The following is a 27237-nucleotide window of genomic DNA, read 5'->3' as shown; positions in this document are numbered from 1 at the left end:
AAGTATGAACCTGGCACGAAGACGTGAAAAGATTAAGAACATTTTCTGTGCTTTTATATCGCAAATCTTGCTTATTCTGCAGCGTGCTTTACCTCAGTGTGATCCATCACTTTCAGCCTGCAGTCTGCACCGGGTGTCGGTGGGACTAAATTTCCACGTGTACGAGCACATCGAGATTTATTCATAGTCTGCATGTATTAACCTATGATTTTAGGTCTGAAATATCCTTTCATGTTAACATAGCGATTCACTTGTCAGCAAATGAATGGGTGACAGATTTAAAGACAGAAAGGACATGAACAAGTGGCTGCTTTGAAGTGGCACATTGCAGTAAGTGGGAAAAAAAAGGGATTTTTCCTTTCCAAATTTACCCTTTCAGAAACATTTTTAACTGACCACGTGCCATAGATGTGATAGAGGCATCCCCCCAGCTCTATTTTCAGGGACTTGAAACATGAATGGACACAGTGAGGACGATGTTCATCCAGCATAATTACACCATAATTAAACAAGCAGTGTGTAGTCTTATTTTTGGAAAGGCTGACTAATGATTTACTTATAGTCTTGCTCTCAGAACCGCTCAGGGCCGCTTGAGGGTTAATTTATATGATTATAGGTTTCTTTGATGATACACCAGTGATTATATCCTCAGAGTGAAGCTGGGCAGGAGTTTGGTTTCAGTTTGACGGACATGTGCTTAATCTTTTAAGGAGTTTGCTGTTTCTGTGCACGTCCATGGGCGTATTTGACATATCGCTCCCTCTTGTGCTCGACTCAGCCGCCTGATTGCTGTTATCCCCCCCAAACTCCAATCCCAGCATGCCCCACAACCCATAAAGGTCACTAATTAAGCCAAGCAGGCTGCGACCTGCGGGATGATGAGGAGGCTGATTAGGCTGTCAGAAGGTTTGTATATATAAGATTTAACACAGCCAGCTGCAGACAGCATGTCTAGGAAAGGCGGAAGTGAAAATCGAGAGCTGGAGTGAAGAATGGGGTTAGAAGTGACGTTGATGTCTTAAAGGGGAAACGTTCTGCTCATTTCCAGCTTCATATTTTTATGTTTGAGGTCCACTAGAGTAGCTTTGACTGACTGAAATATTCAAATATCCCTTGTTTGTTTCACCTGTTTGAATCACGCATCAAAAAGCAGACAGGTCGGGAACTTTTTGCATGTCAAAATTCCCATGCAGAGAAAAGCTCATCCATAAAACCTCAAATACTGCACCTATTTAGGTCTTCAGCAACACACCTGCTAGAAGGAAGTGATGGGATGAACACTTTTCACACATACAGAGGTTCCTGCATTTCTTTGTGAGATGTTAACTGCACGCTGGAATATGCTGCCTGTTGGATCTGCTGACCTCCTTCTGTGCAGGTAAAGCTAACGTGAACATACAGTGGGACGAGGACGCCTCGGACGCTTCCCCGCCTGTACGGATCGCCTTCGTCCTGGTCGTCCACGGCCGAGCCTCCCGTCAGTTCCAGCGTCTCTTCAAAGCCATCTACCACACCTCACACTACTACTACATCCACGTGGACCAGGTAGGACTGCGGGCTGTCACTCTGGTTTGGAGACTGAGGTGGGAACGCCCTTTTAACTCTGTTACCTTGAAACAGGGGACTTCACACTTGTTACAATGTGTGGCTTTAAAAAAAGCAGGAAAGTGGAAAACAGGGAGAAAATGTATTTTTCATTTTCCCAACTAATGATTAGTAATGAATCCCAGCGTCAGCTCGCCTTGGATCAACAGCTGTGGGACAGCTCGCACAGTCACCTCAGCCATTAGTAGCTCACTGCTACCAGAACGTAACACTGTTCTCAGACACAATTTACACAACAATCAGGGAACAAACAACTCTCACTGCTGTGTGGTGCTTTTTGTTGCTTTTTCTGGGTGTAACAGCATTTTCTTATTACACACTTTGGGGAACACTCAATGACACGAACCCCACAAAACATCGAAACTTTAAATGTTTCTGTCTCGGTGAAGGTGATTTGAGTTGTAGATCATGTTGTGCGCGCTGCACACTAAACTGTATCTCTTTCTTTTTTAATGTGTTGAATTTGCTGCGACCTCAAACAAGTCTCTCAGGGAAGAGAGATTTTCATCTCAGTGAGACTTCCTGTTAAAATAAAGATCAAATAATTAACAGTCCCACGAGTCTTTGCACGCTCGACTGCAAAACTGTCCACAGTCTGAGAGAGAGCCCCCACCGCGGGTCCGAATCTTTGACTTCCTTCACCGTCTTCTGTGTGAGAGTGACAGCTGGCTTCAGTTTTTAAACTTTGCGTTATTGTAGGTGTCTCTGCATCATTTCTCTTTGCCTCATTTAAACCTGCAGAAAAGCAAAGATCAGCGAGTTTGGCTGTAAAGATGCTTTTGAAGCGTGAGGTCGGCAGAATGACGCCTGATCCAGATCTCTGTCAGATCCGACAGCCTTGACCTCACAAGACTCTTACAGAAAACCGGCTGAAAACAAATGTGCTTTTTAAATGCTGTAAAATGGTTTAGGGGGAAAATACCTTCTGAAAAGCTCTGCCGATGATCACAGCAACAGCTCCGTTTCAACTGCTGAAAAAATATTTATGTTGAGTATATTATGGAAATTCATCAATTTCCACTTATCCAGTTTAGGGTCGTGGGGGGCTGGAGCCTAGCTATGACCCAACTGCCATTTTAGGAAGTCACTTAATTCATTTTAAATACGTAAATAGTTCTTAATGGTGATTTTAAAAAGTGAAACCTCTTCTGTCCTTCTTTCAGAGGTCCAACTACCTCCACAGAGAGGTGGTGTCTCTGGCCAGCCGGTATCCAAATGTGCGGGTGACTCCCTGGAGGATGTCCACCATCTGGGGCGGGGCCAGCCTGTTGACCATGTACCTACGCAGCATGGAGGACCTCCTCAAAATGGCCGACTGGTCCTGGGACTTCTTCATCAATCTCAGCGCTGCAGACTACCCCATCAGGTAATCCCTGCAGTTTGATGGGATTACAGTATGAAGACTGTCCCCAGGTGAAGTGAAACAGTGATGCTGTATGGAGCAGTGTAGGGTGCAGTTAGGATGCAGTCTGATCACGTGGTTCTGGGCTGTAAGGAGAGATGGAGTTACAGATTTACATCACAGATCTGTTTAAAGTGAGTGAAACTCAGGCAGTAATTCCAGATTCTTCTTCAGGTCCCTCTGTTTTAAAAAGATGCTGTGACAGAGGTCTGCGCTACAAAACGAGGTTACTTCAGGTTTAACCTCAGACTTCCTGGTTAAAGGTGCAGCACACCTGACTTTTCCCAGAGCAGGTTATGTTAGAGATAAGAGATCAGCTCTTCCTCTATCTTTAAAGTTATCGTTTCAATAAGCATCACTAAAAATGCTTTTAAATCCCTGTTGGCTGCAAGCATTTTTAAATCAACCTCATTATTCTCTGAGCTTTAATGAAGCCAAATAAAACAAGCCTTGTACTTAATGACCTTACATAAAACTTCCTGGTTTGAATTTGGCTTCTTGTATTTTGTATATTTATTCTTTACATGCTCTCAGATCCTTAACCCTTTAATCGCCAGCTGCCCCAAACCGCCTTTTACGCTGCTTGCTGACATAATTGGGCAAACACACTTTGCATTACTGTAATTACAGCACAGATGGTCCCCTTGGAAAAATCCAAATCATTCCTGAAAACTGTTACAGTAATTTCACTCGCGCTGTTGCAGGAAGCCCAAAAATGGCGTCACTTTTGAAGTTCACGGGCCTGCTGGTGGACACCAGTGTGGTTTCCTCCTTAACATATAAGGCTAACACTGTTTTACACTTCATTTAAAAACCTTTGCATGAGCAACACATTAACAGAATATCTTCCTGCATCTTAGTGATGGGGTTGTGATGTTGATAATCTGTTAACTGACACATTTTTGGCAGTTTTTCCCGCTGGTTTCTTCCCTCCTCGTATGCGTTTGGACTGTATTGTAAGTGAAGCCAGAGAGTGTATAGATATCCAGGGTATGCTGAGCTTTTTTCAGGCCCCAGATGGCTGTGGAAGCTGCACCGATCATGTCATTGATTTGTTAAAGCACTGTGACAGCTAACAGCCACTAATCTGTCCAGTCCTTTGGGCCTTGTTTGTTTGAGATGATGCACTTGTGGTTTATTGGTAACTTGATCTATACGACTGTAAGCCAGAGTGGACTGTGAGTATGTAGCTTTGAAGCAGAGGAAAGGGCTCGTCGGTGATCAGCAGAAGTCCTGGATTATTATTTAGTCAGGCTGTAGCTGCAGCAGTAAAGAGAAAGAGGTTACATAAAGAGGCCAGTAGGAGGATCAGGTTGATCTGTTTGAACTGGTGCTCTCCTTCCTAAGTAAACGGCTCCAGCGGGTCTTTTGGCAATTTAGAAGCAAGTGTGATCCGGCTTTTGGGGTGTCAGCAGGTCACACAGGGGTGATGTATGCCAGGAATCAGCTTTAGTAAAACACTCTGCTTTAATGCACTTCAGCTTTTTTGAGGAAATTGGTTTTAATTTCATCAACTTTTCAGGGCTCACTTCTAGAGTGACCTCATTGTTTTTTATGGATTTCTTTCTTGCCTGAGACCAACATTAGGTGCAAAAGTTGAGAGGAAAAATATGATTGCATTCAGGCACATCAAGAGCCAAATAACTGATATGTCTGAAAATGGGAATGGTGTCATCATGCCCTTTCTGAGCAGGATGTAAAAAAAACACCAAATATTCATCTGAACTGCATTTTTTAAATTCTTGTAAATACTCATGAATGACTTAAAGTTTTAAGCCAGTTTAAGAAGTTTAATCCTGGAAGCATAGAACTCTCAGAGCTCAGATCCACCACCACCCCACTCCACCCCACACCACACCACTTCCTGGTACAAAACCAATCACAGGGTAGTCAGCTTCCTGCAACCTCTTAATGTTTCAGGGCTCAGCGCTATATACGTGGGACAGCTTTCTTCTGATTGGCTGCCCCTCATAAACAGACGGCTGAAGTGGCAGGTTGGGGGTGGGGGGCTTCTGTTCCTGAGATCTGTGATCATATTAGGTGTAGCCCCTCTGTGACATCATTCCATTGTAACAGCCACTTTATTAGGTACACTTGTTTAACTGCTCAATAACACAAATCACTCAGTCACATGGCAGCAACTCAGTGAATGCATTTAGGCATGTAGTCATGAATTAAAGGTGGTTTAACTGACTTTGAATGTGGGATGGTTGTTGGAACCAGACGGGCCGGCCTGAGTATTTCACAAACAGCTGATCTGCTGTACTTTGAGCCCCTCTGTACGAACTTAGCATCATCAACTGGTTTCTTGAACATGACAGTGAGTTCACTGCACTCAGATGGCCTCCACAATCAGCAGATCTCAGTCCAGTGGAGCACCTTTGCGATGTGGTGGAACGGGAGAGTCGCATCATGGATGCAGCAGCTGTGTGATGCCAACATGGACCAGAAGGATCCCTCAGAAGATACTTTTTCTCATTTAGTTTGAGGAAACTTCTTTGGCTGCAGGCAAATATCTGCTCGCACACTCACAGCAGCTAACATGTCATTAGTGTGTGACTGTCACAAGTTCTTCACTGAGACTGAGGAGGCACAAAGCAGATTGGTCCGTCTCTTTGATAAACTCTGATAAGGTTTCCATCTTGCTTTCCTCTCAGGATGTGAGTAAGTTCTTTTATTACCTCCGGTGGTTTGTGTGGTGTTTTAATAGAAATATGTGCATGAACTAATTAAAACATGCACAGCACAAGTGCAAACATAAAGAACAAACCATCCATGAAAAGCAAAGAGAAATGTCTCACCATGAAAAGCCTGAGGATACTCTGATATTTGCTTTTAAATGGAGAGTTGAAGGTGACTAAAGGTTGTCTAAACTTTCCTGGTAGACAGCTGAGCGGCTGAGGTCATTGTTTACTTTACACCAAGCTGGTGTTTTCAGATTTACACACCCTGGAGTCTGGACAGACAGCTAAAAAGGCAATAAAATGTATTTGCTTACTTCAAATCAGAACTGGAGTCCTAACGCTGGACTGACATTTTATAGCCAGGATTTATCTAAGCACTAATAAACACTCAGCTGTCTGTGAGGAGAGGTCCCCCCCGATGAAACATGTTCATCTTTCCGTCCTTCTGAGCACATGGAAACACAACACTGGCTCGCTGTCTGCTGTCCTCCCATCAAAGTGATGGTTTGAACATGCTTCTGGCTAAAATCCATAACACGGCTGCAGCATTAGCACAGCGGCATCCATCGATATTGATGTCCGTGACATCACAAAGGCTCGTCGAACAGAGAGCGATGGCTGCACTCTGCAGAGAGGAGGTCACACAAGCTTTCGTGTTATTCAGTTAAAGAATTAAACATTTTTTACAAATGGTTGAACTTTTAAGATTTGGCAGAAAAGCTCACCCTCCTGCCCCGCCCCCTTTAAGCAAACCTTCTTCTGATTGGCTGCCCCTCATAAGCAGAGGGTTTGAGCAGCAGGTTAGTTATAAATGAGATCTAAATGACCAAAGGACATGCCATGCATGCATGCTTGCAGCATGTCAATCATAACACAAGGTGACCGAAGGAGGAGCCAAACCTGGGGTCGGATCAGCCTGGGGGTGAGCCTTCAGTTCAGTCAGGGTGTGCTGAGCTCGCTGTTTATTTAGTTTCTATTTAATTTAGTTCATATTATCTGTTTTTAAATTTAAAATGATATTTAAACTTATATTAAATTTTGATTGTTCTGCCCTTTTGCACATTTCAAAAACAAACCAGTGAACTTGTTTTAAAAATCTTTTTTTTTTTTTTGTTTGTTTATTTCTTTCCAGCACACGAGAAAGTCACGATATTGGTGTGTTTTAGATGCATAATGCACAAATGATTAATCATGGACAACATACAGTTAATGTTGATGAGTAAGGGGTTTACCTGGTACATCAATCAAATTCTGCTTTAAGGTCCCATAAACCTTTGGCCGGCTCTGGGCCACAGGCCTCATATGAGGAGGAGACACCTCCTCTGAATCCTGAATGACCGGGATCGTTCTGAAACTCTAAAGAATAACCTGACATAATATGTTTATGCTTTGATTTTGGACAAGATGAAAGAAAAAGATGATTTTAGTATTTTGTTCATGGACGTATGTACTCTCCACTGTTGACCAGTGTGAAAGATGTGCGAAATATGTGAAAAATGTGAGAAATATATTGTGATATACTGGCAGCTGTAGATTGCTGTGCAGAGACACAGCAGCAACACAAACACGGCCACAAACGCACACATGCACGCCTGCGGTTGGTCTTAACGACTGTAATCAAAACGATCTGCCCGTCTGCCGTCCTGTCTGCTGCTCGGCTCACGCTCCGCATGCAGGGACAGTTTCTGCAAACGTGCAGCCTTCGCTTCCCCTCGCCTGGAAGAGGAAGCTGAATAAACTGGGCCAGCTGTCCCAAAAACACAGTCGCACAACGTCGCCCCGATTCCCCTAAATGGAAGGATGTTTTTGCACAGTTTACAACAAGAGATGCATCCTTCATCAACAACAGCATCCTGCTCAGGCACGCGTCCATTAAAGGACTCAGAGTCCTCTTTAAACACCAGCTGTTGATAGCGTGAGTCCATCTTTATGGTTCGCTGTGTTTTTGTTATTCACGAGGCCAAACGCAGACAACAACATGGATTTTTATAAAGCGTGACATGATCAGATATGAAGGACTTATTATTAAATGGGAACTGAGACGTCAACATTCGCTTTATTTATTTATTCCAAAAGTTGCTTAATTCCTGTGTGACAGCAGCTGAAACAGCAAACACAGCCTACAACAGATAAAGTCAGAGCTTAATAAAGTAGAATTACTTGAGTAGAAACAAGTTTGATAAAATAGAACAAAAAATAAAAAATCTAAATAAACAATAAAATGGATTTATAAAGTAAAATAGCTCAATAAGTCCAATAAGCCAAAAGACAGGTTATTAAATATAATAAAAATAAGTGCAGCACATGTCTCAGCACAGCTAAGAGATAAAGAGAGGACAAAGATATGATGAAGTAGCTCGTTAAGGTCGGTACATGAAATCAAACAAAATACAATAAAAATATCTCAGTCATCGATTTAACGTTTTAGGCAGAAGAAGTAAAGTGAGGATACTTTCAAAAATGTCCCATAAATAGTTTTTCACAGTTTTCGGGTGTTGTTGAAGTTGCTGCAGTTGAGTTTTCACAGTCTCAGAGACGGTTTCCTGTTTTTGGTGTTTTTGTGTTATCGCCGACCGTCCTGGAGACGTCTGTCGCCTTCGGCCTTCTGTGGGTTTAGACTCAGTTTTTAGACTGTTTCCAAACTTCGTTTCACATCAGAGTTGTTATACAGTAGAATTTTTAATTTTCATTATATTCTATTTGTACAAGTTTCTGTTTCATTTTTTTTCATTCATTTCGTTAATTTGATTCATTGTTATTCTTAATTGTTTCATGTAATATGGGGGAACTTTATCAGTGAAATAGCAAAAGACCAAGTTCACAATTTAGTTGACTGCATTTTCACACACCAGCTTTTACTTTAGTTTTAGTTACTTTAGTCAGGACTAAGCTTAAACTGTTTCAGACCTGGTTTAATTCTGGCTTAAGTTAGCTTCAAACCTGGTTTCAGTTTTTAGTTTTTTAAATGTGTCTGATCATTTATTCCTCAGGTGATCTCCATGATTTTAAATCAGGGCTCTGGTTTTAGACTCGATTAAGCAGTGTTCACAGCAGGATGTTTGTTTCTGTCACCCACACCTCCTGGTCAGGTGGAGTCTGAGCTGATGCTTCACAGCTGTTGTCTCTCCTCAGGACCAACGAGCAGCTGGTGGCCTTCCTGTCCAAATACCGCAGCATGAACTTCATCAAATCTCACGGCAGAGACAACGCGCGGTAAGAGTCAGCTGTGCGGTCCTGTGTGAAAACAGGGTGATGAAGTAAAAGTGTTTAAAAAGGAAACGTGTTAAAAAAAAGCTGCTCAGTAACTCAGTGCTGTGTTATCAGGCCCTGAGCTGAGCTGGTAAACTATAAACTTGCGAAGCCCTCAGTGTGTTTAAGCTGAAAGCAGGGTGATACTTGGAAATGGGTTTTTTTTTGCGGCAGGAAAATGATCCCAAAAATACATCCAAGTTCACCAACGCTCGGTTCCTGGAAAGCCCTCAAGGGCCGTCTCGGTTCCAGGATTTGAATTCCACTGAAACATCTTTGGCCGGATTCACCGGAAGCAGCAACAGCCCAGAAAACAAATCTGTGCCAAACACTGCCTGCTTTCAGGTCCCTCATAGAAGCCTGTTCCACTGCAGGATGATGATATTAAATATGGAGTTCATATTAAATGTTTCAAAGATTAAACATATGTATCTATAACCCCCGTGAGCTAAAAGCTTTAGACTGCACTAAACACTCAGCTTCCAGGATTTTCCAGCTTCTCTGTTTTTAATAAACTGGTCACCACACTCACAGGCAGCTGTACAGGCAGTACAGGTCACAAGCACTGGTTGCTACCCCTCAGCAAGCTTCCAGAAGATGGCCAATCAGAAGACAGTTGGCTTTTATGGATGGAGGCAGCATTTTAACAGTTACTCAAATTAAACAGTGTGAGACGTTTAGCGGGGAAAGAGCTCTTCTGAGCTCACACACCTTCTACCCTGCATTAAATGAGCAAAGTAAAAAAAAAAAAAAAAAAGTAAAATTTTAACACCTTACTATGCGTCTTTGTGTAGAATAACATCTGTATCATCACGCTGATCTACGTCTTTAGCTGTCACCTCAGTACAGTATGATACAGGCTGAATCATCTGAAGTGTCCTCTCAGTTTCATCCGTAAACAGGGCCTCGACCGCCTCTTCTACGAGTGCGACACCCACATGTGGCGTCTCGGAGATCGCAAGATCCCAGAGGGCATTTCTGTGGACGGCGGCTCTGATTGGTTCCTGCTCAACAGGCCCTTTGTGGATTATGTGGTCAACTCCAGAGACGAGCTGGTCAGCAGCATGAAGCGCTTCTACGCCTACACACTGCTGCCCGCCGAGGTAACACACACACACACGCACGCACACACAGAAACTCAAATAACTTCAAACACGTCACACAGACACACAGCCTGTCATTTTAGTAAGAAAATACATAAAATACTGAATATTACAGCAGAAACGACGAGCTTCTGTTGAACAGAAGGCGTGCCAGGGCATCGTCAAAGACTGCTCTCTAAGATAGAGCCCATATTTGACTTTTATTTCAGCTCATTTCTGAAAAAACTGAAAACTCTTCATATTTTCACGTTTTTCTTTACGTCACAGAGATCTTCTGTGAGGAGTAAAAAAATGAAATAAGATCATATTTTTTTCTCTTTCTCTCTATTAAATGCAGCTCAAAAAATAATTAATAAAAGTCTGTATCTCCTCCCGCCTTCAGTCATTCTTCCACACGGTGCTGGAGAACAGCGCCCACTGCGAGACCATGGTGGACAACAACCTGAGGCTCACCAACTGGAACCGCAAACTGGGATGTAAGTGCCAGTACAAGCACATCGTGGACTGGTGCGGCTGCTCGCCAAACGACTTCAAGCCCTCGGATCTGCCGCGCTTCCAGGTAGGACGCCGTGCAGCGGTTTTATTTCTGTTTTCACCTACCTGCAGGATTATGTGACATCACAGCTGTCTTAGAGCCAATCAGGGCCCAGCATGAAATTGTGTTTGGAGCGAACTTTAAAGTTAGGAGCGACCTCTGTTTGGTGTCCAAACCCTAAACAGAATAGTCTGCTAACACCAGCTTGCTCCCCAGCAAACACTTTCCACTTCAATCTGAGCTTAATGAGTTACTGACTATGAAACATAATAAAGACTTAGCTCAGCATAAACCAGCTGCACACAGCTGTGCTTCCTGTTTCCTCACTGCTCTCTGTCTGACGTTTAGAAAGCTGCACAAAGGTCTTTTTGTAGGCTAACCTGGACGTTAGCATCGCCTGGGTCCCTCAACAAAAAGCTGGTGGGATTTTTCCACACACACACTGTTGGATTATTCCATCTTCACATATTAATACAACTTTTATTATTCCTGAAGTGTCAATTAAATTGCAAGAAGTAAAATATTAAAGTCTGTAAGTGACTTTAACGCTCCCTCCACCAAGCTGCTGTGCTCAGCAGGACGATGTTATTGTGGTCTCATTTACCTGCTTGTTAGCAGACACATAAAAGCTTGAACATTTGCAGGTGAGGATTTATTGACGTGCATTATGTTCCATAAGAAAACATAAACATGTGTCATAATAGATCACAGACTGATGCTGTTCCCAGCATCATAATGAAATTAGGTTGTGCTCTTAAATCGCTGCTCTTGAAGAATCCACTGATAGCTGGATCCCAATGGTGGTTACCTTCTGTAGTGCTTTCTGAGCCAGCTTGCTGCATCCATTGTAACATGCAGTGATGCAGTAAGTGAGGAGGCTTTCAGCTGTACAGCAGTAGAAGTTAGTGTGGAGGAAGCATAGGTGTTGTTGAGCCTTGCCAGTGACAGCAGAGGTGTGTGTTGTTCAGGACAGGTCCTCTGAGAGGGGGACACTGAGGATTTTAAAACTAGAGACAGGCTGATGGTGGATTCTGGGAATGATTGATCAGGAAATCAGGAAGTCTGGTTGGTATAACTGTATTAAAGACTGAAGTCCAGAAAGAGCAATCATACAGTTATGATTGGCTCATCATAGATCGGGTTTGGTGGGAAACTAAATGAATTTCTGTTTTTGTTTTAATCAATTTGTGAATTTTAAGTTGACTCTGTGCTGAAATGAACATTTTTCAAAATGTCTCTTGATAATGTGCACGATCCCCTAAAAGTAAGTCAGAAAAGCTTTAAAAACCCAACAGATTGTGCAATTAGTACAATTACATAAGATTTGATGTTAATAAACAAACGATTCCTCAAATATTCAGATTACAACTGAACTTAAAGAACCAGATGCCTTCAGCAATGTTGCCCTGATAGCGAGGGAACATCAGTCTGTGGCAAGCTGCTTTGCAACCCACCCAGCCACTCCCCCTTTTTTCCTGCTGTTGTACATGATGCTGGCTTTGCTCTGTGGGGGGTCCTGCTGCTGCTGTGTGCATGTGGAGGGTCCAAAAATGGTCATCCCGCCAAATCTAAATGGCTGGAATAAGAATCCTATTTTGGTCAGTGGTCCCGACACAGTTATGATTTAGACATGTGAAAACAATATGAAGCCTGAATAAATCAACACTTTTTTTTAAGCCTCGTTTATATGAAATCTGGTAAAGTTGAAACCCTATCGTGTCTCGTGAGCTCCGCCTCCTTTTCGACTTGAGGACACTGGAGACCAGAATAGCTTTGCATTCACAAATTAGCAGTGCCGCTTGTACTTACAGCAGGCGGTCCTCGGCTCCCCGTAACAGCAGACCCGAGGACAGCGCCTGTGGTGGAGCTGCTGATGGTTTCTATGAGGAGAGCTGATCCTGGAAACAGCTCTGCATTTACGGCAAAAATATTTTTAGAGCTTTGTAGCTCCCCAAAACTCACTGCTGAGGTTTCTGAAGGTTGTCATTATTATAATGTCGGGTTTGCCAGCTGGAAAAGCAGCTCAGAGTCCTGAATGTAAGGGCTCACAGTCTGTACAGTGCTGTACGTACACTTTATTATTTAGATTAGGACACAGTAACACTGAAAATCACTTATTTGGAGCTAATTATTTAGACTATTAGTTCTCATAAATAAAATGTCCTATCTGCTGTATGTTATAGACTACTTTAAATCAGGTGGAAACAAACTCAGAGGTTAATCAATGAATTATCAGATCAAACTACATGATAAGATCACTTTTCCTGCTAAAAAACTGAGACTTCACTGGTTCCAGCTTGTTGAATGTAAATACTGACTGGCTTCATTAGGTTTCTGCAATAGGAAGGTTGAATATTTTGGGGTTTATTTATAGTTTTAAATGTCAGCTTGGTGTTTGAAGGCTTAGTTTGGATTCTTTTAGAGAAATTGCTGCCAAGAATAATCAGTAATGAGAATAATAATGAGGGAATACGGCTCTCCTGGAATAACGTGAAAGACAAAAGGGTAAAGGATGATAAATCTCGGTTAAATAAAGCTCCAGCATACGAGGCTTGTCTGACCTTTGTAGGCAGAGCAGAGAACATGGAGTAAAGGCAGTTTTTAGATAATTTCCCTCTGATCTGATGATGGATGAAACAAAAATGCTCCCTGACTCTGTAACTGGTGGTTTCTGCTGTTGTCTTTAGCTGTGTGAGGATACAAATCATCCAGAATAACCTCTCAGAGGAACAAAGAGCTCCACTGCAGGCTGCTCAGGCCTTCTCATTAGGCTGGGGTTTCCTGGCCCGCCGGTGCAGCGGGGGCCCACCAAGAGTTGGTGTGGTGAGGTCACACCCTCCTGGTGACATCATATAACCACGCCCCTCCTTTTTGCAGACTGTGGTGTAGTCTGCAGAAAGAACTTCTCTTCACTTGAGGAAGATTTCTTCTTCCTTCTCCTCCTCCTCCTCCCTTAATACCAAGGAAAGGTTCTTCACTGCTTCCTTAAATACCTCCTTTAGCAGATGATACCCTGGCCTATCCTTCCTACCTGCATGAATGATGTTGTAGGAACTCAATGGGAAGTATCTGAGGTTAACTTTGTGTTTTCCATTTTATAGTAACATAGCAGACCCACGTCAGCAGCATTGATAGCCCTCTGCTGAAAACCAGTGATGGTCCTGCTAAACTCAAACCAGATATGATGGCGTCCATCACACAGTCACAACGCCTCCATGTGGATACCATCCCCAAAATCTCACATTTTCAAAAGTCCAGATTTTCCCTGTTATAATATAAACTTGTGTTTCTCAGACACTGCAGTTACTTTCTTTTGCATGAGCTCCCTCCTGATGCTCGTGGTCTCCTCCCAACAAGCTGATGAAATGTGTCTGCTGCTTAACCCTGGGACCAATAACACTGGCTCTTATGCGAGCTGTTAATAACTCTGGACTTCTCTTACAGTTTTTTTTGTGCACAAAACTTTAAGAGTTGTTCTGGACTTTGTTCATTCGAGCAGCTGTGTCATAATATGAATTATTACAGCAGCCGAATGCCAACACGGCCCTGGCACAAAAATCGCTTCCATTAAGAAGGCAAGAAATTCCATTAGTTAATATTTGGCGATTCACCTTTTTACTGGAAACTGTTCAAAGTGAAGACCTCACAAAGTTTAGTCGGGTTATTGGCAGGTGTGCACAGCTGTCAAGGCTTTCATTACTACATAATCCCACATCTTATTTCATAATCTTTTTCCCATTGGTTATTTTAGGAAAGAAGGGAGCTGTTCGCTTCTCCTTTGAGATCCTAACAGGGTTTCAGAGTTTGTGTTTTCATCTGTGTGTTGGGAGTGGTTTGAGTTTTAGAGCCTGGGAGTGAGGACATCATTTAAAAACTGAGGACCTACAACAACCTTCAAAGTGCTGCTCTTGGTTTCCAGCCGTGGGTTTAGGTTAGAATCAGGTGTGAGATGTCTGGGAATGTACCGACTCGATGACGGTTCTCACCAAGTCTGATGTGTGTTTTCAGGGATTTGGCAGCCTGTGGTTTCACTTGAGCATAAAATGATGAAAAGTACTTTTTTTTTTGCCCCGATATGTTTACATCAGTAGTTTGTGTGTGATGTTGAGGGCCTCTTACTGCAGCGACTGAAACTGCATGCTGGGTATTTTTGACTCGTCAGTCTCAGATACGCTGACTGAAGTCTGTATTCTGAGCTCGGGGCTCCTGTAGGTGCTCAGGGACGAGCGGATGTTAAAAATATCTGGACTAATATGAAGGAGGAGTGACCAGAGAACAGAAAGGAACACCTGATTGGATGGTTATATACTGTGAAGGTTAATCAATGAAATGGCTGAAAATTGTGTGATTTTAGCTCGATGTGTGAAATGATCACGACTAAAACAGATTATGGTTAAAAGTTTAAAATGTGCAAGTAATTGTAACGGTTAAAAAATAAATAAAAACACAAAATAAGTATTAAAATGTTGAAATTATTAACTACATGTGATGGTTATGGTTTAAAAATGTGGGAAGGGCTAAATGTAAGCATTAAATGCCTGAAATTGTTAGCTCGATACAGCACTGACTACATACTGATTAATAGCTGATATAGCTTCTACGGGCAGTGGCTAATGGTTGAAATGGTCTAAAAGGCTGACTGGCTGAAATTAGGAGCCATGTTTGAAAAGGCTAAAAAAAATAATGGTTAAACTCAGGAAACGGTTATCTATAACTAACAACTTATGGAAATAAAAATGAGCTCATTAAAAGTAAGACCTAAGCAACTAAATCTGGCCATGACTTAAATAGCTGAAAGTAAGGTTAAAATGTCAGAACTTATTAGTTGTGAGTGATGCTAATGGATAAATGGCTCACAGTAGAGCTGAACAGGAGAAACGATTTAATTGGCTAAACATTCATTAAATCGTTGGCAGTCAGCAGCAGCGGTGGTGTTGAAAATAGCACGGCTGTAACCTGGCAGCAAAGTAACTGCAGGAATGACTCGTTCCAGCTGCATAAAGCACTGACTGACTGTTTTTCTCGGTAAACACTGGTGATCGTGCAGGCATGCAGGATGTAAACACAGTATGAATAAGCAGGCCTGTTGCAGCATCGTGAGGTTTTATTCCTTAAACCAGTGTGCAGTATAAATGTTACAGTGTCAATGAAATATCTCTCATATCTTTTTTTGTGTCTTATCCAAATGCTTTTTTTATTATACATATATCCAGATGTAGTCATCCCTCCTCGTCTTCTCCTTCCTGACTACAGCAAGCTTCCAGACCCACCTTCTTTGCCCGGAAGTTTGAAGCCAGCGTCAGTCAGGAGATCATCAGCCAGCTGGATGCCTACCTGTTCGGAGCGCACCCCTCCGACACAGTGGGGCTTCAGGCCTACTGGGAGAACATCTATGAGGAGGAGACAGATGGACCCACTAGCCTGTCGGACTCGGCGCTCAGCCACTACCACGCCTTTGCTCGTATGGGACTGTCCCACGCCGCCGGCTCGCTGCAGGGCCATCGCAACGACAACAGCTGCAGGTACAAACGAGGGTCCTGGGCTCCGATGCACGAAGAGAAACTAAACATGTGTGGCAGTCAGTCCGTTTGTCCCAGAGTGTGTGTGTGATTGTCTGTACTAGAGTTCAGAATTGTTCCTGAAGGCATCAAAAGGCTCCTGATGATTTCCAATAACCAGAAATGGAAACACAAAAGTCACGAGTATATGTAGCAGAGAGGTTTATTTAGCACCAAATCCATCCATCCATCCATCCATTTTCTTCCGCTTATCCGGGGCCGGGTCGCGGGGGCAGAAGCCTAAGCAGAGAAGCCCAGGCTTCCCTCTCCCCAGCCACCTCCTCCAGCTCATCCGGAGGGACCCCAAGGCGTTCCCAGGCCAGCCGAGATACATAATCTCTCATTAGCACCAAATCATTATGTGTAATTTCAGGGTAGATTACGAAGGAAAAGGAAGGGTTGTGCTGCTCAGCATCAACAAGAAAATCGTGCAACACATCTTCAAATTTTGATTAATTACCTGAAAAATGAATCATCTGAGGCGTGAGGTCACTGACTGTAACCACACAGCAGGAAATGGTCCACTTCAGACACATTATGCACTCACTGCTCCTCTGTGTGGTTTAGGTGAGGGATCTGCATGGATGGAGCTCACAGGAATGATTCCCACTCTGGTTAATGTACCAGACTGTTAGATTGGGGCAGTGTGCGAATAATGCAGCTGATATCACTGATGTATGATCCATCTGCACTCTCACATCTGTCCAAGATGTCCAGGAAAGTTCAGGCTGCAAAGGGTGTGTGAAAGTCAATTATGTTGCACAGCTTTACTGAAACTGATTGGTCTATATTGATCAAATTTCTACCATTTTAAACTAAAAGTTTCATAGTGTGCCAACATTAATTAAAATCAGGCTAAACTTCCAACACTCCAGCTATTCCTCACCAAGCAACCTCTTGTTGGTCTTTCTAATGGGGGAGTTGTGGGTCATTTTCCTCTGGTTATTTTTCTAGGTCAGCACCTATGAGCAGAAACTGAGTGAAAAACTTTGTTTTATCAGGGGCAGAGAGGCTCGGGGTGGCACAGGGTGATGCATGGAAGAGGATCCGTCTACAGGTGCAATCCTCTGTGTCCACAGGATCCGTTATTTTCCACGCGTCTCATTTATTGTCTGCGTGACCGCCCCTGCAGCGCGTTCGTTGTGGAATCATCAAATTTGAACTCCATGAACTCTGAAAGCATTTGTTGGTCTAAAATGAAGAAGCTTTAGCTGCCGCACGGCTTAACACGTTTTCAGAAACTCAAAATCTAGCAGCGTTCCTCTAATCAGGTCCTGCTCAGTGTTTGAGGCTGCAGAGGGAGCTGTCTCTCATCCGATCCCGGGACGCCTCCGTGGACACGTACCATAAGTGCAGAGAGCTTTCAGCTTCATATAGAGGGCTCATCTCCATCAGTCTCAGTGTAAGAGGCTGTTATTATTGGCTGTGCCAGTAAATTCTGGTATTCGAAGAGAGAAAATGTGCCGTCATCTTCTGAGGGGAAAGAGGAGGACTGGCAGATGAAACGTGTCTTTCCACCAAACTCACTGCCACTGGTGTTTGTGCAGTCCAAATTAAATATGAAGATAAGGCTAGCTTGTTCCGCTGTACAATCAGGCTTCAGTTTCTGCACAGGCTAGATTTTTCCAGCTCCCCCTCTCTCACAGACCCACAGTAGGTACAAGGAGGTTCTTGTTGGAGTTTAGGTGGGGACTGGTGGCTAGCATGGGTGGGGGCAGCATTATGGGAGTGTGTGTGTGTGTGTGTGTGTGAGAGAGCGTGTAGGGGGAAGTAAGGGGTGGTTAGACAGGACCAGTCTGTTTCCTTCAGCCTGTGATTTCAGTCAGACGTCTGAAACTCCACAGTGGTGCTTTGAGTCAGTTTAGCAGAACCTGAGAGATCCTCTGTGGAGGTTCAGGGCTACGAGTCGTCACATAAACCAGAAAAAGAATTGAATGAAAGGAAAAGTAAGGAGAATATTTTGATAACAGCGTGAGGGTTATTCAGCAGGCGATAGCTGCCCTGATGTCACTCATTAGGCTTTATAGGGGACCGCTGGGCTCATTTCCACCACCGTATTTGTTTATTCTTGGGGTCACTTTGCACGATCCACTGTTCCAAATAATCCTCATTTATGTTTTACTGGACTTTGGCGCACATGCTCAGTCTGTTTAAGCTCCCCTTTGTGTGAATAGCTACACCCCCCCCAGAAAGGAGAAGCTTTGAATGGTAGCTGGGTGGGGTGGAGGGTGCGCGCTCACAGCCAGAGTGGTTTGCCTGAAATGAGCATATTAAGAAATCTGTATGATGAGAGAGAGTCGAGTAGAAAGCTGTCTGAATCAGCGCTGTTGCAACAACACACAACAGAAAATAAGGAGATGCTGAAAAGGCCTGCTGTAAACGGGAGCGAGATCGCAGACTCTGAGCTTTAACATCTAATTATCTGAAGCCCCGAATCTTGTAATTGAGGCATTAATGTGGAGAACAGTCACATCCGCCGGGCACGTCTTCAGAATTTAACAGCTGCTTGTTTAGACAACAAGGTCAGCAATGCCTGTAATTTGCTACCATGTTGGATTAATCACTGGTGGTCACAGCTGATGTTTCTGTTGTCTTCTCTACAACAGGCACGTGACAGGGGCATGAAGCGTAAGGGATTAATGATTAATGAGAGCCAATCAGCATCATTTTCAGGGGTCTGAACTCCTACCTGTCCAGCAGTGCTTAAAAAAACTTAAATTAAAAAACTAATCCAAACAGGTTTGAGTTTTAAAACAATATTTATGGGGAAAAAATGTAGATTTCTGAGGAATCTGGACCCATAATCCAGCAGCTGCCATTGGATTACACTAGTCAGTAATTCTTAAAGCATTTTCTTCAGCTTTAAGCTGTGGTCGTTTGCACTGTGGGAACATCTCGGATTTTGCTGTAAAATAGGGTAAACATAGACTGTATATTAAAGATGGGAATTGGGAGCAGGATGTCACACATTTGTTTTGGGTTCATTTTAATTTAATTTTTCAGGTCCAGCATTAGTCCAGTGTGTTGTATCAGTCTCTAAACTGGGTGTTTTTTAACATGGGAGTCTGAGGACTGACTCACTTTGAGGCAGCCTCCAGTGGACACCAGAGGAACTGCAGCTCCTGGTGTCGTGACAAACAGAACTTCCTGTGTTCTCTGATACTAATGAAATAAGAGATGCTTTGTCTTGAAGGACAACACAGAGAAAAATAAATATGTGTTTTCAGTTGTACCCATTTTATCGCGCACATGATTCAAATACTGCGTGTGTGCTTGTTCTCTCTCAGGTATGTGGCTGTGAGTCACCCGGTATCTGTCCACCTTTACTTCCTCTCCGACCAGTACCAGGGCTACCTGGTGCATCACGTGGCTACTAACCAAGCCTCCACCCAGTTGGAGACCCTGGAGACCTGGGTGACACTCAAAGACCACTTCACCCTGGCCAACCCCCCGCATGCCACCAACAGGCTCCAACACATCCAGGTCAGAATTCTGTGTTTGTGAGGAACATGAAGCTGAACGTTTTTGCACTCACTGTTTTGGGTCTACTATCACCTCAGTTTACGTTCCTCTATTTCAAGCTCGTTAAATTCTCATATAGACATCCCAGCATGGTTTAGAGGCAGCATTTAAGAGTAAGAAACTATCGATCCCTGTTTAACTATAAACAGGGTCTAAAATAGTTTTTTTCTATTTACCTGCTTTTTATTTATGGGAAGTGCAAATGTAAAAATCAAAAGGGCGACTCTCCAATCTCACAGGATTGCATTCTCTAGAGAAAGAACAGCCAGCAGCACACATGAAGAAGAGCAGCCCGCATCGCCAGACCGGCTTCACATATTTTTGGCACTAACCCCAAGTGCCGGTAGACGTGACTGAGAAAGCTGTGCCATGCTGGGACCCTAATGGCTCCACATCTGGGCTGCAGAAACGTTCCCTCATGGTAACGTGACCAGGGTATAACAGGTTAGCTGGGGGGTCCTGATAGATGAAGCACAGCCAGCTTTAGATCAGAACAACCATGAGGGTCTGAAGCCCAGGGATCAACACTTCTGCTGTGTAGCTTGGGGCCAGGCACTGGTGAGCTTTAAAAGTGATCAGTAAAATATTAAAATCAATGCTGAAAATGTGCAAGAAGCCAGTGGAGTGAAGCCAAGCCTGGGGTGATGTGACGCTTTAAGCAGTAGGAAGCCGAGCTGCTGCTTTCTGAACCAGATGGAGGTGAGAGAGTGAATTTTTGTTGATACCAGCGAGCAGAGCGTTGGTGTAATCAACTTTGAGAAAGAGACTCTCTCCAGTTTCAACATTTCACACTTTAAAACAGCTGGTAGGCGTTTAGGGTCACCGGGTCTCCTGGGAAGTCAGATCACCAACAGCAGATGCATCCAAACACAAGCTGAGCGGTTTGCAACGTCACAGACTTTCTACTCTGAAGCTCCTCACATGCACCTTTTTTCCAACTAATGTCTAAAAAAGTAAAAGGCTGTAGCACATGTGTGAAAACATCTTTAAAGAGTCTAACCTTTCCCCTCTTCAGGTGGGGACTGACTGGGATCCTAAGGAACGTCTCTTCAGGAATTGGGGACGTCTGCTGGGACCCGAGGACGAGCCGGTAGCCGTGCAGCGCTGGAGCCGAAGCCAGAGCAACCTCACGGCTACGATCGTTTGGATCGACCCCACAAACGTCATCGCTGCCACCTACGACATCCTGGTGGACGCCTCCGCTGAGGTCACGCACTACCGGCCGCCTCTCACCTCGCCGCTGAGGCCCGGCATCTGGACCCTGAGGGTGCTGCACCACTGGAGCCCACTGGGCCAGACCACCTTCATCGTAGCTCCTCTGGAGTTTCACAAACAAAGGCCCATACAGCAAGGTGTGTGATCATTCAGGTTTACTCAGTGAAAACTAGTCCAAAGTGCAGGGTTTCCAGGAAATATACAGGACCAACGCAGCGCTACCTGTTTACACATTTTTTTTTTTTTTTAAAGTTAAAAGGTTACCTGACCTCTGACCCTTTGTTCATGTGCTCCTCAGATGGTTTCCTGAGTCAGGAAGTTGTTGCCTTATTGTGTTCATGTGCTTGTAAATCAAAGTTGGTAACAAAGCGTCTTTGACGGCTTTCTCACCAATTTTGGTCATTATGCAGACAGAAACTAAAGTTTACAGCCTCATACTGCAGTACAAATTAAACGTTATATTCATTATGTGTATTTGTACTATTAAGTCAAAAGTTTCTTAGCAATCAGAATATGTACCTCCATTCATTCAAATCATTTTTCCAGGGCAATCACCTCATTTATATGCACAGGAAGTTATGTGATTGGCCCTTAAACACTGGCAGCCTTCAGAAACTCTCCTGGAAACACCTGTTAAAATTATATTGAGCAGCTTCAGACTTGTTCATGTCAATAGCAGATAATAGCCAATGCTTAAATTACACAGAGCAGAGGCCCTCCTGCCACAGCTGTCAACACCATGCATATCTATATTTATAGTGTCATATCCGATCACCCTCTCATGCACATGCGGGGTCACCTCTGTCCGAATTAGCCTCCCCCGGGTAACGCTCGGTTTGTTTGACCTCCTCGGGCCATGTGTGGGTGTTCAGTGGATAACTGCAGGACTAAGTAAAGCTCAGAGCGTGAATAGATGCCGAGGTTTTATAGGGTGCTGCTATGAGGTGCAGGTGGTGTGTGACGTTATCCGATTGGACTGTTGTTGCATGAGCAGGCATCTGTAACTCGTGTCTGTATTTTAAAATATGACAGTTAATTTAGAGAGTCCTCTAACTGTCGATGATGAGGTATTCCACTTCATTAAAATTACATTGAAGCACTTATAAGAGCACTTGTAAGAAGTTTGATTTGTTTAAATGGTGCATTGAGTTCACATCTGATCACTGGTGAAGTTTTAAAACAGTCACCCACCCTGTTAACTGAGTGAATAGACTGTATATAAAAGATGGACATGGCCTCAAAGGTTGGTTGTGATTTTCATATATTTGGACAGTCATTAAACTAATAAAAAAATTGTTTATACAACTGTATTTCTCTTTAAAATATGTATTTTTCTGTAACTTTTTATATAACTTTTAACTTAAACTGTCCTTTTCCTCTTCCTGACCTTGGGGTACTGCAGAGGATGCTCTGCGGCTGCACGGCGGCCCAGCCAAGAATTCCTACATGGAGCAGAGCTTCCACGGCCTCAACCCAGTCCTGCAGCTGCCGGTGAGCCTGGGTGCTGTCGAGGAGGCCGAGGCCAACGCCGGTCTGACAGGGCCGCCGCTGCGCCGCTGGCTGGACGGGCTGCTGGAGGGCTACTGGTCCGCCTCAGATGTCTGCTCGATGGGCCCCAGCGCCTGCCCGGTCATTCAGCGCTGCCGCCTCACCGCGTGGAGCTCCGCCAGCCCCGATCCGAAGTCTGAACTGAGCCTTCCCAGAGAGGACGGGCGGATAAGGTAGCAGGCGGACGGGCTGAGGGAGGAAAAATATGAAGGAACACACAGGGCTGATGTCCTGTTTGTGTCTGATATTTATTTATTTAAAGTCTGTGGGAGTGAACAGAGAGGACAGATGGAGCTTCAGAGGGAACGGTTGGAAGAGACGCCGAGGAAAATATTCTCCTTCAGTCCTCATTCGGTCTGCTCTCACTTTTATTTAGGACTACAAAAGATGTGTGTGTGCTCAAGTGAGTGAATGAATGTGTGTGTTAATAATGTCAGAAGAGCTCTATACCTCTTGTTGTACGAGTGTCTCCCTGGCTCAAGGGTCGCATCTTCACATGCTGGAAACAGACATGGTTGCTCATTCTTTAGGCCCATTATTTAAAAACAGAGCCGCTTCAAGCTTTTATTAAAGCTCCCCTTTCACAATTATAGTTCACACTACTGCTTTAAAATAAATCACATTAAAAAAAAAAAAAACAACTTTAAATTAACCTCTTACAAATTTAAAATGGACCTATTCTGGTAAAAGCTCATGATCTAAATCAGGGATTCCCAAAGTGTGGGCTGCGGCCCCCTGGTGGCCCGCGAAGGTACTGCAAGGGGCCGCAGCAATCACAGAAATTCAGTTTGAAATTACTCAAGTATGCATGGTTACATATTTATTATATACATATTTATTTATATAAAAAGTGCATTAAAACCGGTAATAGGAGGTGGTTAGTTTGTGATATTACTCATTACTCTGGTGTAAAGTTACGGCTCTTGTATTGAAGTTTGTGCCCGAGTGGCAGGTGGGTCACATATTGACATTAGCACTTTACATATGACTGGGCAGCATTAGCAATTTATAGCCAACAGCCTGTGTTATGTTTTTTAAATCAAATTTTCAAGGAAATCCATCACTTTCTCTTGTATTTTGATGAGAGTGAAGACAGGCTGGAGCTGTTGGACGACCGGGGGTAGGGGTGGGTTTCTCAGCACTCCTGACTTCAGGAACCGCTGATCTAAACTGTTTCACTGCTCTTGGCTCTTTATGTCAGTGGGAGAAGATCTCCACAACATGCTGGGCTCAGACCCGCAGCCTGTAATTACATTACAGTTTATTTTGAACTGTGAATCATGCAAAGCTGCTCTAATGCAGTCCAAGAATAAAAATATGGAAATGAGCAGAACACTTTAAAGCACAGCATCTCATTTCTGCTGATGGGAATCTCGATTAAAACAACAACAGAACCAGTTTAATGATTTTGTGGAGAAGCTTGGGCTCACTCGAGCAGTCTTTTTGAATGTTTTATGAAAAACAAATTTTTTTTTTTTTTATATTAAAACTGAATTATGTCCTACTGATCTGGAACGAGTTCTGTTATTGTATTTCAATTTATTTAAAAAAGGAAAATAAGATTAAATAACATCTAGAAATATACAATAATTTGTAACATTTGTAACTATATTTGTAACTATAAATTTTTACTTTATTTCTACATAAATTTCCTGTCTGTATTAATGAGGTCATAGAAGCAGCTGCCAATGAGAATCAACTTGAAATGGAAACCAGGCTGCAGAAATCAGTGTTTTTCCTTCACAACCACCTTTCCACAGATAATGAGCCTAAAGTCGTTATCAGCAACCACAGATGTTCTCATACAGAGCCAGCTGGGTGTCAGGGGAAATTATGATTTAATCCTTTAAAGTGCTAATTTATGGACAGAATATATTTAATTAGTTTTTTTTATTGTTCGGGTTCTCTGTGTGAGTCATGTTTTCTCTCTGTGCCATGTCTGAATCCTTCAGACTTGAAGTGAGATGTCCGCTATGCTGGAAGAGATTCACCTCCTCTTTCCTTGAATCTGCACACATTAAAATAAATAAGTCTGCTGTACAAACAGCCACCTGAGTAATTTATTCAGAAATTTATATACATTTATATAACTCATTAGTTTTTTAAAGGGAGGTGGGGCGTGTCTGTGATCGATTATTTGTTTTCTGGATTAAAGTATCTGCCTTTGTTTCTGAAGCCTGATGGTGAAGGTTAGCACCAGTTCGTTTTGGCCTCCTCTTTTCTGCTAATTACAGCCATCGTGCTACAACTATTGTTCAGTCAGAGCTACTGTAGTCAGATTACTTTCATCTGTGCCCACTGATATTAGACAGCATGCGTCTGTCCTTGGGGAGAGTAGCATCAGTGATAACATAAGACATTAAGTCAGGAAAAGCATGAAAAGTGGGAACTGGGTTGCAAAGCGGCTTGCAGGCAGGCTGAAGCCACTTGGTGACTTTAATCCAGCCATTATGTTTTGAATTGCAAACCTCAGCAAAGTCGTTTCTGCCATGTTCGCCCCCAGCGTGTGTTTTTCATGATGAATGAATCCATGTAAAGCTGTATTTTGTAAAAACGTAACAGTTTTTAAGTAAACGAGTATTAAAATGCAGATGTTTGGACTGTGATGGTGCCGCAGAAGTCATGTGACTGTTTTCAAAGACCTTTCGATGGTGAGAAAATGTTCCTGAGATCTTCAGATTCTGGAGGAGAATCCCAGCTGAGAGGGTTCGCTTTGTAGCTTCTGCTTTCACATATGGTCCCAGCCCGTCCTCCTGTCTCCTCTTTGTCGTCGTCTCGCTGGGAGCTGTGCTGCTGTGCCTTAGCTGTTCTCCTGTATTTAGGAAACCCTCCTGAAAGCATCTGAAACTCTAATGTCCAAAAAAAACAAAACAGTAAAGACAAAGAATTGTTGTGAATGCCTTATAAATGATCTCGGTGGTTTTGAAGTATAATTTTTAAAAATAAAAACTGAATCTCCCTTCAGTCTGTGTCTGTGGAGCTTTTTTCATACCTCTGCATTAATGCGACCCTCATTAAATATAAGATTATGGCTTCATGATTTAATGTACACGTAGATTTTTAAGTACAATTATTTCACTTGTTTGATGACCACGTTTACTGTTGAGGATTTCAAATCAGTAGTGAATGAAGAACAGAGGAGATGAAATCATCTACGCAACTGCTCAGGGACACACAGCTGGAAGGACATGAGGCCGACTGCTGCTCAGAACAGACAGCAGCAAAGGCACGAGATACGCGTCGACCGCGGGGTGATCAGGACAGACTGGGGAGCAGATCTACCACATATGCACATGTAGACCATTTAAAGCTTTAAACACAAGCTTCATGCTGGATTCTGTAGAGCACAGGGAGCCAGTGCAGGGATGCTAACACTGGAGTCATGAGCTCTCTTTTATTTGTCCCAGTCTGGCTGCAGCTGTGGACCACCTGTAAACAGGTGAGAGGTGATTAAGTTAATCAAAGTGGTCCACGTGTCTGAATTCCCTAAACTTTGAATAATAAGTTGGGCTGACAGCACTCAAATCAACTGTATATTTTATGTTCAATCAAGTTTTTTTAAGTCACATCAAGTCATACAAACATAAATCCTGAAACACCAAGTTTGGACTGACGTCTGAGGCTGAGCAGATGTGAAGATTTAAGTTGTTCAGTTAACATCTTTTCAAGCACCAACCATCACCATCAATGCACACTGGAAGAGTTCATCCCTCCAGTAAACTCGGAGAACCAAAGCTGCTCTGGCATCTGTAGTTTGTCGTGTTTAAGCAGAAGCCATTTAGAATCTAATTAAAACACAGGGCAAAGGTCTATTCTTCAAATAAAATAAAAATGGTCCTCTCTTTCCCAACCATCAGCAGTCACTAGGAGCACCGCTGCCTTCTTGTGGTCAATACAGATGTTACACCAGCCCCTGGACAGCTGACCGGGACTCTGATGTTTGCGTTAGGTGAAATCTCGGTTTGGCAGTGAGAGAGTGCAAAAGCACCGTGAAGAGTTAGTTTACACTCAGACACATCCAGCAGCATCCTGACAGCTTTCAGCGACAAACTACAGCTACTGCATACAGGACAGGAATTCATCTTAAACTGTGGATTGAAGGTCTCAGAGCACATTGACAGCTGAAGCTGCATGCAGAGCAACAAACACTGCAGCTGGGATATGATCAAACCCACGTTAATGCAGCTGCTGTTAAAGAGGGGCCTGTTTTCAACGGTTTGTTCTGCTGCACAGGGTGTGAATTTCCCTCCGTCTCACCAACTGAACTCGGTCACAACGATGAGCGGTCAGCAAGGAAATAAAAGCAATAAAATCTGAAGTCTAAGCTTTTAAAGGCGTCACTAAACTGACACCTGCAGCCAGTCAGCAGGTAAAATTCACCTGTCGTGGAGCCGCAGCACCTGCTGAAAAATAAAATTCAGTTTTCTGCAGCACATTAAAGCCCTACGAAATGCACACGTTTCCATCCACAGCAGCACAAAGCTCAGGTGTGGCTCGTCCACGTTGATGACTGCATTTAGCTCCTCCAGCCTGGGACCGTGAGGAATACCAGCTGATCAGAAACACCTGAACAGACTGCAGCCGTCTTTAGACAGCAGGATCTGATCTTGGAGGGTCTTTATCTTCCTATATCCAGTTCATTGACATGACTCCTGTTAGTTTGGGTTTTACAGATAAAACTGAACATTTGAACAGAAACATTAAATCTGAGAAGTACCACTCAGATTCGAATCTTCCTGCTGAAACCACACGACCCAAAAACTACACTGAAGGTAATGAAGCTTCACTGAATGGAAAACAATATAAGATGTAAGAT

General features: G+C 43.4%; 1 protein-coding gene across 1 annotated transcript in view; it reads left to right on the top strand.

Moving 5' to 3' along the window:
• The window catches only part of LOC115785046 (xylosyltransferase 1-like), a 45395-nt gene extending 20010 nt beyond the window's left edge, over positions 1 to 25385 (top strand). Inside the window, exons 3-11 of the mRNA XM_030736488.1 lie at positions 1379 to 1545; positions 2769 to 2971; positions 8824 to 8904; positions 9827 to 10043; positions 10426 to 10602; positions 15832 to 16100; positions 19424 to 19619; positions 20674 to 21010; positions 22276 to 25385. Of these exons, the coding sequence (XP_030592348.1) occupies positions 1379 to 1545; positions 2769 to 2971; positions 8824 to 8904; positions 9827 to 10043; positions 10426 to 10602; positions 15832 to 16100; positions 19424 to 19619; positions 20674 to 21010; positions 22276 to 22598 (1970 nt within the window). The 3' untranslated portion in view covers positions 22599 to 25385. The remainder of the gene's footprint in view (positions 1 to 1378; positions 1546 to 2768; positions 2972 to 8823; positions 8905 to 9826; positions 10044 to 10425; positions 10603 to 15831; positions 16101 to 19423; positions 19620 to 20673; positions 21011 to 22275) is intronic.
• The last annotated feature ends 1852 nt before the right edge of the window (positions 25386 to 27237 follow it).

The sequence above is a fragment of the Archocentrus centrarchus genome, chromosome 8 (assembly GCF_007364275.1).
Source record: "Archocentrus centrarchus isolate MPI-CPG fArcCen1 chromosome 8, fArcCen1, whole genome shotgun sequence".
NCBI classification, from domain to species: domain Eukaryota; kingdom Metazoa; phylum Chordata; class Actinopteri; order Cichliformes; family Cichlidae; genus Archocentrus; species Archocentrus centrarchus.
Note: the sequence above shows the minus strand (reverse complement) of the source record. Positions and strands in the feature narration are given on the sequence as shown.